Source organism: Panulirus ornatus, chromosome 12 (assembly GCF_036320965.1).
Source record: "Panulirus ornatus isolate Po-2019 chromosome 12, ASM3632096v1, whole genome shotgun sequence".
In the NCBI taxonomy this organism is placed as follows: Eukaryota; Metazoa; Arthropoda; class Malacostraca; order Decapoda; family Palinuridae; genus Panulirus; species Panulirus ornatus.
Window position 1 is genome coordinate 18,091,261 of NC_092235.1, and position 19,388 is coordinate 18,110,648.

At 39.7% G+C, this 19,388-nt stretch overlaps 2 protein-coding genes across 13 annotated transcripts in view; one reads left to right on the plus strand and one right to left on the minus strand.

Moving 5' to 3' along the window:
* Positions 1–16,781, plus strand: part of LOC139751815 (microcephalin-like) — a 225,100-nt gene extending 208,319 nt beyond the window's left edge. Inside the window, exons 10-11 of the mRNA XM_071667410.1 lie at positions 15,098–15,168; positions 15,750–16,781. Of these exons, the coding sequence (XP_071523511.1) occupies positions 15,098–15,168; positions 15,750–15,762 (84 nt within the window). The 3' untranslated portion in view covers positions 15,763–16,781. The remainder of the gene's footprint in view (positions 1–15,097; positions 15,169–15,749) is intronic.
* The window catches only part of Nprl2 (Nitrogen permease regulator-like 2), a 33,200-nt gene that overhangs the window by 2,212 nt on the left and 11,600 nt on the right, over positions 1–19,388 (minus strand). For all 12 annotated transcript variants that reach the window (XM_071667411.1, XM_071667417.1, XM_071667419.1 and 9 more), the window contains 2 exons: positions 11,491–11,679; positions 153–349 (listed from right to left, as the gene is read on the minus strand). In XM_071667411.1, coding sequence (XP_071523512.1) covers positions 153–349; positions 11,491–11,679 — 386 coding nt within the window. The remainder of the gene's footprint in view (positions 1–152; positions 350–11,490; positions 11,680–19,388) is intronic.

Below are 19,388 nucleotides of genomic sequence, written 5' to 3' on the forward strand. Positions count from 1 at the left end.
ATGGGTTTCAATGGCTCATGTAAGAAAAGACCACTAGAACAACAAATCTCCAGGAATATAACAATGTTATATGAGGGCATGTGAAACTGTACATGATGACAATGCTGGATATTCTAGCTCTCGTACTTGAAATCAAAGACTACTTACAGTACCTGCAATAAAGCATTAAAATATGTGACTGCTGTGGTTGTGTAGAACAGTGTTTACAGACTGCTCGCTGACATTCCTCCTGAAGGTCTCGATCTTCATATAGCTTTTGGATACCAGAAGTAACTGTGTATATGTTTGAGTACTGGAAAATTGGAAGTAGTTGTACTTGATCATAGTACAGGAGGTTTTCTACACATGCCTGAAATATAAAAGATGCATTGTGGAGTCACACTTAAAATCTAACATGCCATTTTCTTCAAATGATTTAGGTTAAAACTCATATTTTTTTTTATGAAACATTTCTCGTGGCAAAGTTGGAAATTCTTTATATTACAAAGGTTTTTATCACTGTAAACAAAGATTTTATACTTCATGAACCAAAGTATTTTTCTAATGTAAGATGGCATAAAATGCAAATGCATGAGAATCAGAAATCAATTTCATGGGAAAGGCCTACCATTCTGTAATATCCCCCCCCCCTTATTTATTATACTTTGTCGCTGTCTCCCATGTTAGCGAAGTAGTGCAAGGAAACAGACGAAAGAATGGCCCAACCCACCCACATACATGCATATACATAAATGCCCACACACGGACATATACATACCTATACATTTCAATATATACATACATATACATACACAGATGTATACATATATACACACATACATATTCATACTTGCTGCCTACATCCATTCCTGTCGCCACCCTGCCACACATGAAACAGCACCCCCATGAGTGGGGAAGGTTTCCATCCCCCTGCTCCCTCCCCTTTTACTCGCCTTCTACAACACATAGGGAATATGTGGGAAGTATTCATTCTCCCCTATTCCCAGGGATATATATATATGAGTATGTTTGAAGGAATAGTGGTTCCAACAATGTTATATGGTTGTGAGGCATGGGCGATAGATAGGCTTGTGTGGAGGAGGGTGAATGTGTTGGAAATGAGATGTTTTGAGGACAATATGTGGTGTGAGGTGATTTGATCAAGTAAGTAATGAGAGGGTAAGAGAGATGTGTGGTAATAAGAAGTGTGGTGGAGAGAGCAGAAGAGGATGTATTGAGATGGTTTGGTCACATGGATAGAATGAGTGAGGAAAGATTGCATGTCTCTCTGCATGTTCAGGCCCCGATCACTCAAAATCTTTTTCACTCCATCTTTCCACCTCCAATTTGGTCTCCCACTTCTCCTCGTTCCCTCCACTTCTGACACATATATCCTCTTTGTCAATCTTTCTTCGCTCATTCTCTCCATGTGACCAAACCATATATATACATATAGGGGATAGGGGAGAAAGATTACTTCCCATGCATTCCTCACGTGTCGTAAAAGGCAACTAAAGGGGACGGGAGCAGGGGGCTGGAAACCCTCCCTCCTTGTATTTTAACTTTCTAAAAGGGGAAACAGAAGAAGGAGTCACATGGGGAGTGCTCATCCTCCTCGAAGGCTCAGACTGGGGTGTCTAAATATGTGTGGATGTAACCAAGATGAGAAAAAAGGAGAGATAGGTAGTATGTTTGAGGAAAGGAACCAGAATGTTTTGGCTCCGAGTGAAATGAAGCTCAAGGGTAAAGGGAAGAGTGGTTTGGGAATGTCTTGGGAGTAAAGTCAGTGGTTACTGAGAGGACAAGAGCAAGGGAAGGAGTAGCACTACTCCTGAAACAGGAGTGGTGGGAGTATGTGATAGAGTGTAAGAAAGTAAACTCTAGATTGATATGGGTAAAACTAAAAGTTGATGGAGAGAGATGGGTGATTATTGGTGCATATGCACCTGGGCATGAGAAGAAAGATCATGAGAGGCAAGTGTTTTGGGAGCAGCTGAGTGAGTGTGTTAGTAGTTTTGATGCTCGAGACCAGGTTATAGTGATGGGTGATTTGAATGCAAAGGTGAGTAATGTGGCAGTTGAGGGAATAATTGGTATACATGGGGTGTTCAGTGTTGTAAATGGAAATGGTGAAGAGCTTGTAGATTTATGTGCGGAAAAAGGACTGGTGATTGGGAATACCTGGTTTAAAAAGCGAGATATACATAAGTATACGTATGTAATTAGGAGAGATGGCCAGAGAGCATTATTGGATTATGTGTTAATTGATAGGCACACAAAAGAGAGACTATTGGATGTTAATGTGCTGAGAGGTGCAACTGGAGGGATGTCTGATTATTATCTTGTGGAGGCGAAGGTGAAGATTTGTAGGGGTTTTCAGAAAAGAAGAGAGAATGTTGGGATGAAGAGAGTGGTGAGAGTAAGTGAGCTTGGGAAGGACACTTGTGTGAGGAAGTACCAGGAGAGACTGAGTACAGAATGGAAAAAGGTGAGAACAAAGGAGGTAAGGGGAGTGGGGGAGGAATGGGATGTATTTAGGGAAGCAGTGATGGCTTGCACAAAAGATGCTTGTGGCATGAGAAGCGTGGGAGGTGGGTTGATTAGAATGGGTAGTGAGTGGTGGGATGAAGAAGTAAGATTATTAGTGAAAGAGAAGAGAGAGGCATTTGGACAATTTTTGCAGGGAAAAAATGCAATTGAGTGGGAGATGTATAAAAGAAAGAGGCAGGAGGTCAAGAGAAAGGTGCAAGAGGTGAAAAAGAGGGCAAATGAGAGTTGGGGTGAGAGAGTATCATTAAATTTTAGGGAGAATAAAAAGATGTTTTGGAAGGAGGTAAATAAAGTGCGTAAGACGGGAGCAAATGGGAACTTCAGTGAAGGGGGCTAATGGGGAGGTGATAACAAGTAGTGGTGATGTGAGAAGGAGATGGAGTGAGTATTTTGAAGGTTTGTTGAATGTGTTTGATGATAGGGTAGATGTAGGGTGTTTTGGTCGAGGTGGTGTGCAAAGTGAGAGGGTTAGGGAAATTGATTTGGTAAACAGAGAAGAGGTAGTAAAAGCTTTGCGGAAGATGAAAGCCGGCAAGGCAGCAGGTTTGGATGGTATTGCAGTGGAATTTATTAAAAAAAAGGGGGTGACTGTATTGTTGACTGGTTGGTAAGGTTATTTAATGTATGTATGATTCATGGTGAGGTGCCTGAGGATTGGTGGAATGCTTGCATAGTGCCATTGTACAAAGGCAAAGGGGATAAGAGTGAGAGCTCAAATTACAGAGGTATAAGTTTGTTGAGTATTCCTGGTAAATTATATGGGAGGGTATTGATTGAGAGGGTGAAGGCATGTACAGAGCATCGGATTGGGGAAGAGCAGTGTGGTTTCAGAAGTGGTAGAGGATGTGTGGATCAGGTGTTTGCCTAGAAGAATGTATGTGAGAAATACTTAGAAAAGCAAATGGATTTGTATGTAGCATTTATGGATCTGGAGAAGGCATATGATAAGAGTTGATAGAGATGCTCTGTGGAAGGTATTAAGAATATATGGTGTGGGAGGCAAGTTGTTAGAAGCAGTGAAAAGTTTTTATCAAGGATGTAACGCATGTGTACATGTAGGAAGAGAGGAAAGTGATTGGTTCTCAGTGAATGTAGGTTTGTGGCAGGGGTGTGTGATGTCTCCATGGTTGTTTAATTTGTTTATGGATGGGGTTGTTAGGGAGGTGAATGCAAGAGTTTTGGAAAGAGGGGCAAGTATGCAGTCTGTTGTGGATGAGAGAGCTTGGGAAGTGAGTCAGTTGTTGTTTGCTGATGATACAGCGCTGGTGGCTGATTCATGTGAAAAACTGCAGAAGCTGGTGACTGAGTTTGGTAAAGTGTGTGAAAGAAGAAAGTTAAGAGTAAATGTGAATAAGAGCAAGGTTATTAGGTACAGTAGGGTTGAGGGTCAAGTCAATTGGGAGGTAAGTTTGAATGGAGAAAAACTGGAGGAAGTAAAGTGTTTTAGATATCTGGGATTGGATCTGGCAGCAGATGGAACAATGGAAGCGGAAGTGGATCATAGGGTGGGGGAGGGGGCGAAAATTCTGGGAGCCTTGAAGAATGTTTGGAAGTCAAAAACATTATCTCGGAAAGCAAAAATGTGTATGTGTGAAGGATAGTAGTTCCAACAATGTTGTATGGCTGCGAGGCATGGGCTATGGACAGAGTTGTGTGCAGGAGGGTGGATGTGCTGGAAGTGAGATGTTTGAGGACAATATGTGGTGTGAGGTGGTTTGATCGAGTAAGTAATGTAAGGGTAAGAGAGATGTGTGGAAATAAAAAGAAAGTGGTTGAGAGAGCTTAAGAAGGTGTTTTGAAATGGTTTGGTCACATGGAGAGAATGAGTGAGGAAAGATTGACCAAGAGGATATATGTGTCAGAGTGGAGGGAATGAGGAGAAGTGGGAGACCAAATTGGAGGTGGAAAGATGGAGTGAAAAAGATTTTGAGTGATCCGGGCCTGAACATGCAGGAGGGAGAAAGGCGTGCAAGGAACAGAGTGAATTGGAACGATGTGGTATACCGGGGTCGACATGCTGTCAATGGATTGAACCAGGGCATGTGAAGCGTCTGGGGTAAACCATGGAAAGTTCTGTGGGGCCTGGATGTGGAAAGGGAGCTGTGGTTTTGGTGCATTATTACATGACAGCTAGAGACTGAGTGTGAACGAATGGGGCCTTTGTTGTCTTTTCCTAGCGCTACCTCGCACATATGAGGGGGGAGGGGGTTGTTATTCCATGTGTGGTGAGGTGGCGATGGGGATAAATAAAGGCAGACAGTATGAATTATGTACATGTGTATATATGTATGTGTCTGTGTGTGTATATATATGTGTACATTGAGATGTATAGGTATGTATATTTGCGTGTGGACGTGTATGTATATACATGTGTATATGGGTGGGTTGGGCCATTCTTTTGTCTGTTTCCTTGCGCTACCTCGCTAATGCGGGAGACGGCGACAAAGCAAAATAAATAAATAAATAAATACGTATATAAGTAGGAGAGATGGCTAGAGAGCGTTATTGGAGAGATGGCTAAAGAGCGTTATTGGATTACGTGTTAATTGAAAGGCGCGTGAAAGAGAAACTTTTGGATGTTAATGTGCTTAGAGGTGCAACTGGAGGGATGTCTGATCATTATCTTGTGGAGGTGATGGTGAAGATTTGTAGAGGTTTTCAGAAGAGAAAATGTTGGGGTGAAGAAAGTGATGAGAGTAAGTGAGCTTGGGAAGGAGACTTGTGTGAGGAAGTACCAGGAGAGACTGAGTACAGAATGGAAAAAGGTGAGAGCAAAGGAGGTACGGGGAGTGGAAGAGGAATGGGATGTATTTAGGGAAGCAGTGATGGCTTGCGCAAAAGATGCTTGTGGCATGAGAAGCGTGAGAGATGGGCAGATTAGAATGGGTAGTGAGTGGTGGGATGAAGAAGTAAGATTATTAGTGAAAAAGAAGAGAGAGGCATTTGGACGATTTTTGTAGAGAAATAATGCAAATAACTGGGAGATGTATAAAAGAAAGAGGCAGGAGGTCAAGAGAAAGGTGCAAGAGGTGAAAAAGAGGGCAAATGAGAGTTGGGTTGAGAGAATATCATTAAAGTTTAGGGAGAATAAAAAGATGTTTTGGAAGGAGGTAAATAAAGTGCGTAAGACAAGGGAACAAATGGGAACTTCAGTGAAGGGGGCTAATGGGGAGGTGATAACAAGTAGTGGTGATGTGAGAAGGAGATGGAGTGAGTATTTTGAAGGTTTGTTAAATGTGTTTGATGATAAGAGTGGCAGATGTAGGGTGTTTTGGTCGAGGTGGTGTGCAAAGTGAGAGGGTTAGGGAGAATGATGTGGTAAACAGAGAAGAGGTAGTGAAAGCTTTGCGGAAGATGAAAGCCGGCAAGGCGGCGGCTTTGGATGGTATTGCAGTGGAATTTATTGAAAAAGGGGGAGACTGTATTGGTGACTGGTAGGTAAGGTTATTTAATGTATGTATGACTCATGGTGAGGTGCCTGAGGATTGGAGGAATGCTTGCATAGTGCCATTGTACAAAGGCAAAGAGGATAAAAATGAGTGCTCAAATTACTGAAGTATAAGTTTGTTGAGTATTCCTGGGAAATTATATGGGAGGGTATTGATTGAGAGGGTGAAGGCATGTTCAGAGCATCAGATTAGGGAAGAGCAGTGTGGTTTCAGAAGTGATAGAGGGTGTGTGGATCAGGTGTTTGCTTTGAAGAATGTATGTGAGAAATACTTAGAAAAGCAAATGGATTTGTATGTAGCATTTATGGATCTGGAGAACTCATATGATAAGAGTTGATAGAGATGCTCTGTGGAAGGTATTAAGAATATATGGTGTGGGAGGTAAGTTGTTAGAAGCCGTGAAAAGCTTTTATCGAGGATGTAAGGCATGTGTACGTGTAAGAAGAGAGGAAAGTGATTGGTTCTCAGTAAATGCAGGTTTGCTGCAGGGGTGTGTTATGTCTCCATGGTTATTTAATTTGTTTATGGATGGGGTTGTTAGGGAGGTGAATGCATGAGTTATGGAAAGGGGGGCAAGTATGCAGTCTGTTGTGGAGTCAGTTGTTGTTCGCTGATGATACAGCACTGGTAGCTGATTTGCGTGAGAAACTGCAGAAGCTGGTGACTGAGTTTGGTAAAGTATGTGAAAGAAGAAAGGTGAGTAAATGTGAATAAGAGCAAGGTTATTAGGTACAGTAGGGTTGAGGGACAAGTCAACTGGGAGGTAAGTTTGAATGAAGAAAAACTGGAGGAAGTGAAGTATTTTAGATATCTGGGAGTGGATTTGGCAGCGGATGGAACCATGGAAGCGGAAGTGAATCATAGGGTGGGGGAGGGGGCGAAAGTTCTGGGAGTGTTGAAGAATGTGTGAAAGTCAAGAACATTATCTCGAAAAGCAAAAATGGGTATGTTTGAAGGAATAGTAGTTCCAGCAATGTTATATGGTTGCGAGGTGTGGGCTATAGATAGAGTTGTGCAGAGGAGGGTGGATGTGCTGGGAATGAGATGTTTGAGGACAATATGTGGTGTGAGGTGGTTTGTTCGAGTAAGTAATAATAGAGTAAGAGAGATGTGTGTTAATAAAAAGTGTGGTTGAGGGAGCAGAAGAGGGTGTTTTGAAATGGTTTGGTCACATGGAGAGAATGAGTGAGGAAAGATTGACCAAGAGGATATATGTGTCAGAGGTGGAGGGAACGAGGAGAAGTGGGAGACCAAATTGGAGGTGGAAAGATGGAGTGAAAAAGATTTTGAGTGATCGGGGCCTGAACATGCAGGAGGGTGAAAGGTGTGTAAGGAATAGAGTGAATTGGAACGATGTGGTATACCAGGGTCGACGTGCTGTCAATGGATTGAATCAGGGCATGTGAAGCATCTGGGGTAAACCATGGAAAGTTCTGTGGGGCCTAGATGTGGAAAGGGAGCTGTGGTTTTGGTGCATTATTACATGACAGCTAGAGACTGAGTGTGAACGAATGTGGCCTTTGTTGTCTTTTCCTAGCGCTATCTCGCACACATGAGGGGGGAGGGGGTTGTTATTTCATGTGTGGTGAGGTGGCGGTGGGAATGAGTAAAGGCAGATAGTATGAATTATGTACATGTGTATATATGTATGTGTCTGTGTGTGTATGTATATGTATACGTTGAGATGTATAGGTATGTATATTTGCGTGTGTGGACGTGTATGTATATACATATTGTATGTGGGTGGGTTGGGCCATTCTTTCATCTGTTTCCTTGCGCTACCTCGCTAACGCAGGAGACAGCGACAAAGCAAAATAAATAGATAAATAAAATATATATATCAATAAACATTTCATGTTTATTTATGTCATTTCATGTGTGGCTGGGTGACGACGGGAATGGATAAAGGCAAGTATGAATTATGTACCTGTGTATATATGTATATGTTTATGTATGTGTATATATATGTATACGTTCAAATATATAGGTATGTATATGTGCGTGTGTGAATGTGTATGTATATACATTTGTATGTGAGTTGGTTGGGACTCTCTTTTGTCTGTTTCCTTGTGCAACCTCGCTAACGCAGGAGAGAGCAAGAAAGTATAATAAATAAATAAATACAATAAATAAACATTTATTGTACTTAGTCTCTGTCTCCCACGTTATCGAGGTAGCGCAAGGAAACAGACGAAAGAATGGCCCAACCCACCCACATATACATGCTTTTTTTTTTTTTTTTTTATACTTTGTCGCTGTCTCCCGCGTTTGCGAGGTAGCGCAAGGAAACAGACGAAAGAAATGGCCCAACCCCCCCCCATACACATGTACATACACACGTCCACACACGCAAATATACATACCTACACAGCTTTCCATGGTTTACCCCAGACGCTTCACATGCCTTGATTCACTCCACTGACAGCACGTCAACCCCTGTATACCACATCGCTCCAATTCACTCTATTCCTTGCCCTCCTTACACCCTCCTGCATGTTCAGGCCCCGATCACACAAAATCTTTTTCACTCCATCTTTCCACCTCCAATTTGGTCTCCCTCTTCTCCTCGTTCCCTCCACCTCCGACACATATATCCTCTTGGTCAATCTTTCCTCACTCATTCTCTCCATGTGACCAAACCATTTCAAAACACCCTCTTCTGCTCTCTCAACCACGCTCTTTTTATTTCCACACATCTCTCTTACCCTTACGTTACTTACTCGATCAAACCACCTCACACCACACATTGTCCTCAAACATCTCATTTCCAGCACATCCATCCTCCTGCGCACAACTCTATCCATAGCCCACGCCTCGCAACCATACAACATTGTTGGAACCACTATTCCTTCAAACATACCCATTTTTGCTTTCCGAGATACTGTTCTCGACTTCCACACATTTTTCAAGGCTCCCAAAATTTTCGCCCCCTCCCCCACCCTATGATCCACTTCCGCTTCCATGGTTCCATCCGCTGACAGATCCACTCCCAGATATCTAAAACACTTCACTTCCTCCAGTTTTTCTCCATTCAAACTCACCTCCCAATTGACTTGACCCTCAACCCTACTGTACCTAATAACCTTGCTCTTATTCACATTTACTCTTAACTTTCTTCTTCCACACACTTTACCAAACTCAGTCACCAGCTTCTGCAGTTTCTCACATGAATCAGCCACCAGCGCTGTATCATCAGCGAACAACAACTGACTCACTTCCCAAGCTCTCTCATCCCCAACAGACTTCATACTTGCCCCTCTTTCCAGGACTCTTGCATTTACCTCCCTAACAACCCCATCCATAAACAAATTAAACAACCATGGAGACATCACACACCCCTGCCGCAAACCTACATTCACTGAGAACCAATCACTTTCCTCTCTTCCTACACGTACACATGCCTTACATCCTCGATAAAAACTTTTCACTGCTTCTAACAACTTGCCTCCCACACCATATATTCTTAATACCTTCCACAGAGCATCTCTATCAACTCTATCATATGCCTTCTCCTGATCCATAAATGCTACATACAAATCCATTTGCTTTTCTAAGTATTTCTCACATACATTCTTCAAAGCAAACACCTGATCCACACATCCTCTACCACTTCTGAAACCACACTGCTCTTCCCCAATCTGATGCTCTGTACATGCCTTCACCCTCTCAATCAATACCCTCCCATATAATTTACCAGGAATACTCAACAAACTTATACCTCTGTAATTTGAGCACTCACTCTTATCCCCTTTGCCTTTGTACAATGGCACTATGCACGCATTTCGCCAATCCTCAGGCACCTCACCATGAGTCATACATACATTAAATAACCTTACCAACCAGTCAACAATACAGTCACCCCCTTTTTTAATAAATTCCACTGCAATACCATCCAAACCTGCTGCCTTGCCGGCTTTCATCTTCCGCAAAGCTTTTACTACCTCTTCTCTGTTTACCAAATCATTTTCCCTAACCCTCTCACTTTGCACACCACCTCGACCAAAACACCCTATATCTGCCACTCTGTCATCAGACACATTCAACAAACCTTCAAAATACTCATTCCATCTCCTTCTCACATCACCACTACTTGTTATCACCTCCCCATTTATGCCCTTCACTGAAGTTCCCATTTGCTCCCTTGTCTTACGCACCCTATTTACCTCCTTCCAGAACATCTTTTTATTCTCCCTAAAATTTACTGATAGTCTCTCACCCCAACTCTCATTTGCCCTTTTTTTCACCTCTTGCACCTTTCTCTTGACCTCCTGTCTCTTTCTTTTATACTTCTCCCACTCAATTGCATTTTTTCCCTGCAAAAATCGTCCAAATGCCTCTCTCTTCTCTTTCACTAATACTCTTACTTCTTCATCCCACCACTCACTACCCTTTCTAGACAGCCCACCTCCCACTCTTCTCATGCCACAAGCATCTTTTGCGCAATCCATCACTGATTCCCTAAATACATCCCATTCCTCCCCCACTCCCCTTACTTCCATTGTTCTCACCTTTTTCCATTCTGTACACAGTCTCTCCTGGTACTTCCCCACACAGGTCTCCTTCCCAAGCTCACTTACTCTCACCACCTTCTTCACCCCAACATTCACTCCTCTTTTCTGAAAACCCATACTAATCTTCACCTTAGCCTCCACAAGATAATGATCAGACATCCCTCCAGTTGCACCTCTCAGCACATTAACATCCAAAAGTCTCTCTTTCGCACGCCTGTCAATTAACACGTAATCCAATAACGCTCTCTGGCCATCTCTCCTACTTACATAAGTATACTTATGTATATCTCGCTTTTTAAACCAGGTATTCCCAATCATCAGTCCTTTTTCAGCACATAAATCTACAAGCTCTTCACCATTTCCATTTACAACACTGAACACCCCATGCATACCAATTATTCCCTCAACTGCCACATTACTCACCTTTGCATTCAAATCACCCATCACTATAACCCATCACTATACATGCATATTCGTATATACACATATACATACCTATACATTTCAACGTATACATACATATACATACATAGACATTTACATATATACACATATACATATTCTTACTTGCTGCCTTCATCCATTGCCGTCGCCACCCAGCCTCACATGAAACAGCACCCCCCCCAAGGATAATATATATATACACATACACATATATACATAAACATTTATGTTTCCATACATGCTTGTCATTTCCTGCATGAAAAAGGTTGCATTAAGAACAGATGACAAAGCCTAAAGGGGAAAAAATCCTCCAATGGCCCCTTGTTCTGTTCTTTTTTTCTTTAAAAGTAAAACAGGAAGGGATGATTTCCAGCCCTCTTAGAAGCCTTCTACAACACACAAAGAATACATGTGTAGTATTTCACCACATGAAAACTGGCAGATGTTCAAAGTGAAAAGGTATAAGTGCTATCTTTGATACCTGACCAAGGAACTTATGTATGGGCAAAGGCCATTACTTTTACAATATACTTTGAGATAAAATCATTAAACCATACCTTCACCAAATTATTTTCGACATCTGCAGCAGCAGCTATTTTAGCAATGTGAGCAAACCCATCTATGTAGGGTAAAATCTGCTGAGTAGTGAGGTCCCAGTGATCTCCACGACTGTATACACGTTCAGAAATAAGAACAGGAACATGATGATCCAGTACACGTGGTGGATCGGGCCAGACACCAACAACCTAAAGATATATTGAAAATGAACGTGAGACTTTTAATAACAATTACTTAGTTCTTTGAAACAAAATCTGAAAATCCCAAAAATCAACTTCCCATGACATTCCAAGTTATTTATGTGAATTCTTTTTCAGCATCCATTAGTACTGTACATTTGGGACTAAAAATTTCATAACACTTACTTAACATAAAGAAAACAAAATAAGGCTAACAGATGGACATAAGGATGACAGCAGAATTCACAGTTTACATCTGATGGTTATAAACTATTCTGTATGGAGGTAAAATGTACACTACAAGAATGGAGTTTCTATGAAGACATGCTAATGAAATGAAGTACATGGTAAGAGAAATTTCTAGTTTCAGTGAAGAGAACCTGGGGAAGTGGACTGTTTTTAATACTTGGAAGTGGACATGGTAGTGGATGGAACCACATTTAGTGAAAGAGCCCAAAGGATGGCTTGGAGGGTTAAGGTCCTGCCTGGGTGTACTAAGGAACATGTGGAAAGAGAGGTCACTTTCTACAAAGGTAAATGTCTGATGGTATAGTAGTTGTGACAGTGTTTTATGTGAGGCATAAGCCATAGATACAAAAGTACAAAACAAGGCGGATGTGTTGAAAATTAAATGTCTGAGGGTAGCATGTGGTGTAAGAAGAGTTGATCAAATGAGAAATGGCAGGGTAATAGAGAAGTGCAGCATTAAGAAGAGTATGTTTCATAGAGCTGGAGAGTGTGCTGAAATGGTTAGAACTTATAGAGAGTATAAACAAGGAAAGAATAACTAAGGGAGTAAACATGTCCGAAATGAAATGAAGAAGGAGAAGAGAAAACTAAGGTGGTGAAAGGATGGACTGAAAGATATTATGATTGCTCTAGGCGTGTCAAAGGGTTGTTCAAGAGCATGTGATGCCACCAAAGGACACCATGATAAGGTCTGTAGGGCTTAGCAGTAGATAGGAGTTTCTGGTTTTGGTGCATTATGCATAACAGATAGAGAATGGATCTGAGTGAATGAGGCCATTCGTTGTCTATTTCTGGGGAACAGTGAACGAGTTTGAAAAAAAAAAGTAGAACACGTAATCATTTGTGCTTCTTTAAGTGCAGAGACCATAATTGAGAAACATTCTAATTTTGGCCTTATGTATGATGTGAACACCTTGCTGAGTATTTCCTTATCCATTTACTTGAATGCAGTTCTTATATATATATATGCCAGAAGACATTTTGTCTCCCTTACTATTTTCCTATGGTGGAACTCTGGCAATAGTATGGAAATTAATTTAAATTCCAAAGTCTGTCTTGCATATAGATTTCTGCGGCTTATTTCCTACTAGATAACATCCATGTGGAGGCCTTCTTTCTCTTTGTCTCATCCTCATTAATTTATATTTGCCTGCATTAAATTTCATTAACCACGTGTCAGACTAACTATGGAGTTTGTTTAGGGCTCCTTATAAACTGTAAACTGATCCAGTCTCTCTTACATACAGCTTATTACCTGCTAGTTAACATCCATATGGAGGCCTTCTTTCACTTTGTCCCATCCTCCTCAATTTATATTTGCATAGGTTAAATTTCATTAACCACATATCAGACCAACTCTAAAGTTTGTTTAGGGCCCTTTACGAACTGTAAACTGATCTATTCCTTTTCACTTCCCTTATAACCCCTGCATCATCTACAAACATATTCAGAAGGAATCCAGTCCTTCTGCAGTCTTGTATAAAGATAAAAAAGAACAGTGGTCATAAAAGAGAATTCTGTAGCATGCCACTGGTCATCTCAACCTATTTAGAAAAGGTTCCTAATATGCACCCTCTGGTTCCTTCCTCTTAAAAAATCTCCAGTTGATCAAAGTATTTCTTCCTCTTATTCCAGAGGTCAAGCTTCTTTACCAACCTTCTATATGGTACTGTGTCAAATTCTGGCAGTCCAGAGACAGTCTGCCCAGGATTCTCTTTTGTCTAGAATTGTGCACACTTGTTGAATCTTAAAGGTTCATTACACACAACATCCTTTCCCTGAAATCATGTAGCCTCTCAGGTAGATTCTTCTCTAAACAAATCAATCATTTGCTTTTTAATTATCTATAACAATACAGATTAATATTGTCAAGGAAATTGGTCTGTGGTTCACTAGATCCTCTTGGTCATCTTTCTTATAAACATGTATGACAATTGCCCTCTTCCACTCTCTTTGGCACTTCACCTTTCTTAAGTGACATCTAGAAAAATATTTCAAGTGGCTAATCAATTATATCAGTGTACACAGAGTAATTAAACAGGGCCATGAGCCTTATGTAGGTCATAACCCATGAGTATTTTGTCGATGCCTCTCCTAGATATTTCAATGCTTTCCAAGACCTCATTCCAGCTTACTTGTGATGGGGCTATAGTGTTTTCCATTGTGAAAACATCTCTAAACTTGTCTTTCAGTTCCTCACACATTCTTGCATCCTCTACAACTCTTCCATTTAAATCTCTTATTCTGATTACCTACTCCTTAAATGACAAATTATTCCCAATGAATTTATTGAAGAGTTTTGGATTATCTCCTGCCTTATCCACAATATTCTTTTCAATGTTTCTTTAATCCTCACATCTTATTTTACTATATCTGTATTTTCCTCTTACACCTTTCAATTGCTGGCCACCTGTACTTTCCCTCTGTATTTAAGGCTAAAGGTACCCATGTTCACACTTTTTTTCTGTAAATCTCGAATTTTTCACAGTACTGATTTGGTTCCTGGGTACTGAACCCCATTTCCTAATTAATGGAAACAATGAAAGTTTTAAGTAGGATGTAATCTTCATGATCATATCTTCTCTTTGGGTAAATTTTCATTCCTGCTCATTTTGTCCTCATTTATCATATAATCAGACTCCACTATTACATGACTGTATCAAATATATTCTCAATATCCATGCTACTATGTGTGAAGGTAAAATCTTGTAGTGATAATGTTCAGTCCCTTTGATCTTGGTGAGCTCAGTGACATGCAGGTATGGGAAATTTTAATGCACACACTTTAAGAACTCGGCTCCACAACTCTCTCTTTCCATGAGAATCCAAATTCTGCGAGTCAGTTCCTTTAAACTTCATCTCTGGCAAGTGCATGTTTTACTGCTTTATTTACCATCCTGATCGTTCCTTCAGTGGTATCATTGTATACTTACTCCATTAAAATTCACTAGAGGATTTTCTTATTAACATCAAAGTGCACTTCTTTCCTACAGTTCCTCTTCCTATTATGTATTGTGTGAGAGTGCCATTCACTTGTATTTCCTGAAATGTAAGGCCATCTCTTATAAAGAGGGCCAATCCTCCTCCAGATTTATTTTCTCTTCCCTCCTTGCTAACATGTATTTCTCCTGACGGAAAAGATGAGATCCTATCTATTTAATAAGTTTTTCATCCACAGCTCCAACAGTATCAGATGCATTTTCCCTACTCCAAAGTACAGCGTGTCTTCATTATATGTAAAGAATACAGGTAATTATAGTTTGTTATTTCTTAACGTTGTAAGGCTGTTCCATTATTTGCTGACTAGAAAGCACTTTTCACATTCTAAATATTTTTGTTTGTGTTTGAGATTATCCCAAGCTGCATCTAGTAAGACTTTCAGCAACAGTGTTGTTTCCTACCAGTTTCTTTTTAATGTGTGGTAAGTTGAAGTGCCCTATGAAGATTATGTTTGGGATTGGGTTTGCAAGGAGTTCAAGGGAGACTCTTATAATGAATGTTTTGAATTGTTTTTGGGCTATGCATGTGGTGCCTTAAAGCTTAGTGCAGTAACCAGGTTCTGGAATTCAACTTCAACAATAAGCATATATCCATCATTTGAGGAGAATCTTCTACATAAAGTCCACCTCCTCCAAATTTTCTTCAAGTTCTGTCTCATCTGTTCAGATTGTAATTAGATATGTAAACCTCACTTTTCGTGAGATCTTTAACCCTATCAAGTTCTGACTTGATCCACAATTCTTAGCCCATCGACATATTATGCCACAGAATGTATCACTAGGCACACATCATTGGATTTTCTTTATCAAATACACCATCTATGTACTCAGGTGGCATCTCTAAATCCATACATACATGATGCTACTTAGTTGCTGAGCCTGGTGAGTGGAGTCTGGATTTCCATAGCTGCCAACCCAGTCACAGCAAACCAGTTTCGTCCCCTGTGCTTACCACTGCAATGCAGCTCTTTCACTTTTATGGACTACTTTCCGTATTGACTATTGTTTTGATTTTCTGACACTGAAATGTGAAGAATGGCAACTATTTGAGTGTTTTTATATTTTGAAAAACTGATGAAAGTGTGGAAATGGAAGGATATCAAGGTATAGGCTCTGGGCTGTCTGCTCATGTCTATGTAGAAGGGTAAATTAAATATTAATGGATGGAAAATTTTGTTAACCCCACCCAAAATAAGTCACATATTGCTTGGGAGTCATTCTAGTAGTGACAGTGATGAAATGCACATGCTCCTGTATGGTTTCATGATTAAAGTGATGCCTCATGAAACTGGGAAATTCAGCTTTGTCTAGATAATGGGCAAAAAGAAGTACTGTAAATATGATACAGCAGACATCCACTCATCTGCACCATCACATACTTGTCTCGTTGTCAGTGGAAGGATTTCCTTATATCTTCATCATCAATCATAACTTGTGGTAACAACAGGCATCATTGGGGTAAGTGCAAATTTTATAGTCATGAGTTATTTGATGCGTAAAGACAGACATACAGAGAGACAGACAGACAGCTGTGACACAAGGTCAACAGGGACAAAGAAACTTTTATATTGCATCTGTTGCTTATGAAGGATTTTTTTTTCTATGTTGAAGGCTCCTGTCACAAACAAAAGTCCACATCAAGGCTAGGCCTTAATTGAAATAGAGAATTATGAAGTGGAAAAAGAAAAGACTAGAGAGAGTATTTATGAATTTTTGAGGCCATGAGATACCTGTCTTTTGAAAAGAGCTAGGTCATAGGTATTGGGAAAGACATGAGAAAATTGAGTTCCAAAGCTTCAACATGTAGGGAAAGAAGTTAACAAAATGGCCCACCCTTGAGTTGCCGATGGCCACACAATAATCATTCACTTTTGCTTTTTCATATAAAAAACTGTGAATATTGTATAAACACTACATGATGATTACAATTACAGCATGAAATACGAAAGTAACACAAAACTTTACAATACTCTTTATATTATCTCGTACACACACACATAATTTCATGCGTTTATTTATTCAAGATGGTACATAAACTAATGTACAAATTATATGAATAAAAAATGACAGCAATTCATCAAAAAACTTTTACTGCAACTGCAGCCATCAACTGAATGAGAGGAATCTGCTCTCTCAGAGTGGACAGCTAGCGGGATGGGTTGTTGGAGCCACGGGAGCCTTAATGACATATTCATTGTCATAGTCCTACATAAAGGTAAATGTTTATTTCCAATAAAGCTGTAAATTTCACATTCGTAAAAGGGATTTTGTTTAATTTGTGTGATTTAAGCCTATGTATGTTATTAAATATGAAGGAAGTTACACAGCTTATTTATGAGTTGTAGAGGGTCAATATGCCCTACTCTCCTCATCTTGAAGGAAGTTACATAGCTTGTTTCTGAGTTGTAGGGGGTTAATATGCCCAACTCTGCTCATGTTGACAGAGTGCATCAAGTTCCTTTATCATTTTGAAGAAATAAGCCAGTATTGTTTCTTCCTCTTATCTCTCCTGCTTCCATTTGACTCTATGCATGTCTGAATAAAAAAAATGGCCCCATTTTTATTTCTGCAATTACATGCATAGTATGCATTGTGATCAACTCAATATATACATCACATTGTCCCTGCCACATGGAGACCTTGGGAGTACTGATTTTGTCTTTCCTTCAAAGATATGTGCACATTTCTAGTTGGTGAAATCTACATCTGTCTACATCTCTCCCTCTAGTGGTATTTGTATTTCTTAAGTTTATACATTTTACAAGGGTGTTGAATGATACATTCTCCCATGTATAAAATGCTAGTCTTGCCAAATGTTTAAATTCCCTTCACATAGTGTCTATATACAGCAGACTTTGAGCGATTTCCTTGTTCTTTTAATGTTTTTGTTTTCTCATTTCCCTTCATATCTATGTCCTATCTGCTAGCTTCTTGGGCTCCACTTCCCATGTCACTTTCCACAGTATTTGCTCACTCTCTTTCCATATCTTGAGTCATTATCTATTGTGACTAATAATATACCTCCCACTGCATCACTTCCCATAGTATTTTCTATCTCACTTTCTATAGTTGGGTGCCTTCCAGATCACTTTCCATTGTATTATTTCCAATAAATCCTCTCTCTCCCTCAAACATAAAGTGTCAGACTGGATGCTGGATTTAAGAATTTAACTAACAGAAAATTCAGTGGTAGCAAATGAAACCATGTCTGAGGAAGATGATGACCTATCTGCAATACCACAAGGAATGGTATTAGCCTCAATACTCTTTATACTCAGTAGTGATATCAAACATTGAAAGAGAAGTAAAGAAAAGCATAGCAAGGAGCTTTGCTGATGAAACCAGAGTAAGTGAACCGACTGGATCAGAAATGGGAGATGCAAAGAGACTGACACAATTTGCAAATGGGCAGAAGTGAACCAGATGGAATTTACCAAAGAAAAATTTGAGCAAACAAGTTATGGAACAAGTAAAAATACATTGACGAGACCAAAGGCTCAACAGCGAAAGTGACAGAAAGTGAAACAAATATATAAGATTTGAGTATCATCAATGAGAAATTAGAATTCAGAGAATATACTGAGAAGATAACACTAGAGAAGCAAGTTTGAATGGTATGATTCTGAGAACAGAAACCTGCTGATGAAAATGTTTAATGTATAAGAAGTAAAATTTAATACCGATATGCTGTATAGTCATAAACATTACAAATAGAATTAAACAAATTAGAATACTGATGTACTGTACAGTTATAAACATTACAAATAGAAACAAATAATTTAGAATTTACAAGTGCTTCATAAGCAGATTCAAAGGAACAAAGTGTAATTATTAATAGGAAGGACAAATGAATTAGATCTATGTAGCCAAGAAAAATGAGAGATATATGATAATCTACACATGGCAACAAATTAAAGGTGTAAAGAAAAATGTAATCAACCTGAAAGTCTCTGAACATAGATAATACGGAACTATCAAATCTTCAAGAATACCATAGAACATGCCAAATATAAATCACACAAAAATCCATGACAGCCCAACCAGGGAGCTTAAACAATTTTTTTAGTAAACTACCAATAGAAAAAAACATTTATGGAACAACTACAGCTATGATTAAAAGAATACTTGACATATGGTGAACATTGAAACTGGTCCCAGATGAACCAAGAAAAGCTAGTTATGTAAAGCAAGATGTGCAGAAACGTTTAACACTATTCCTGCTATTATGGCAAACTCTTGTTATAGATACCCATAGGTAGGTAGACTTCTTCTATCAGTGTCTGTATTAATTGTGAGATGTTAAGTGTGCTTTTCCTCTCGTTTGTTGGAAAAGGTAAAAACTCGGCAAAATTTTCTCCTGACTATGGGAGAGTATTCCTACTGTGTTCCCACATGAATGATGGGATGAATCATCTGTAGAACATACCCATATGATATAATCTTTTTGGGCTACACTTCCGACTGCTTTTG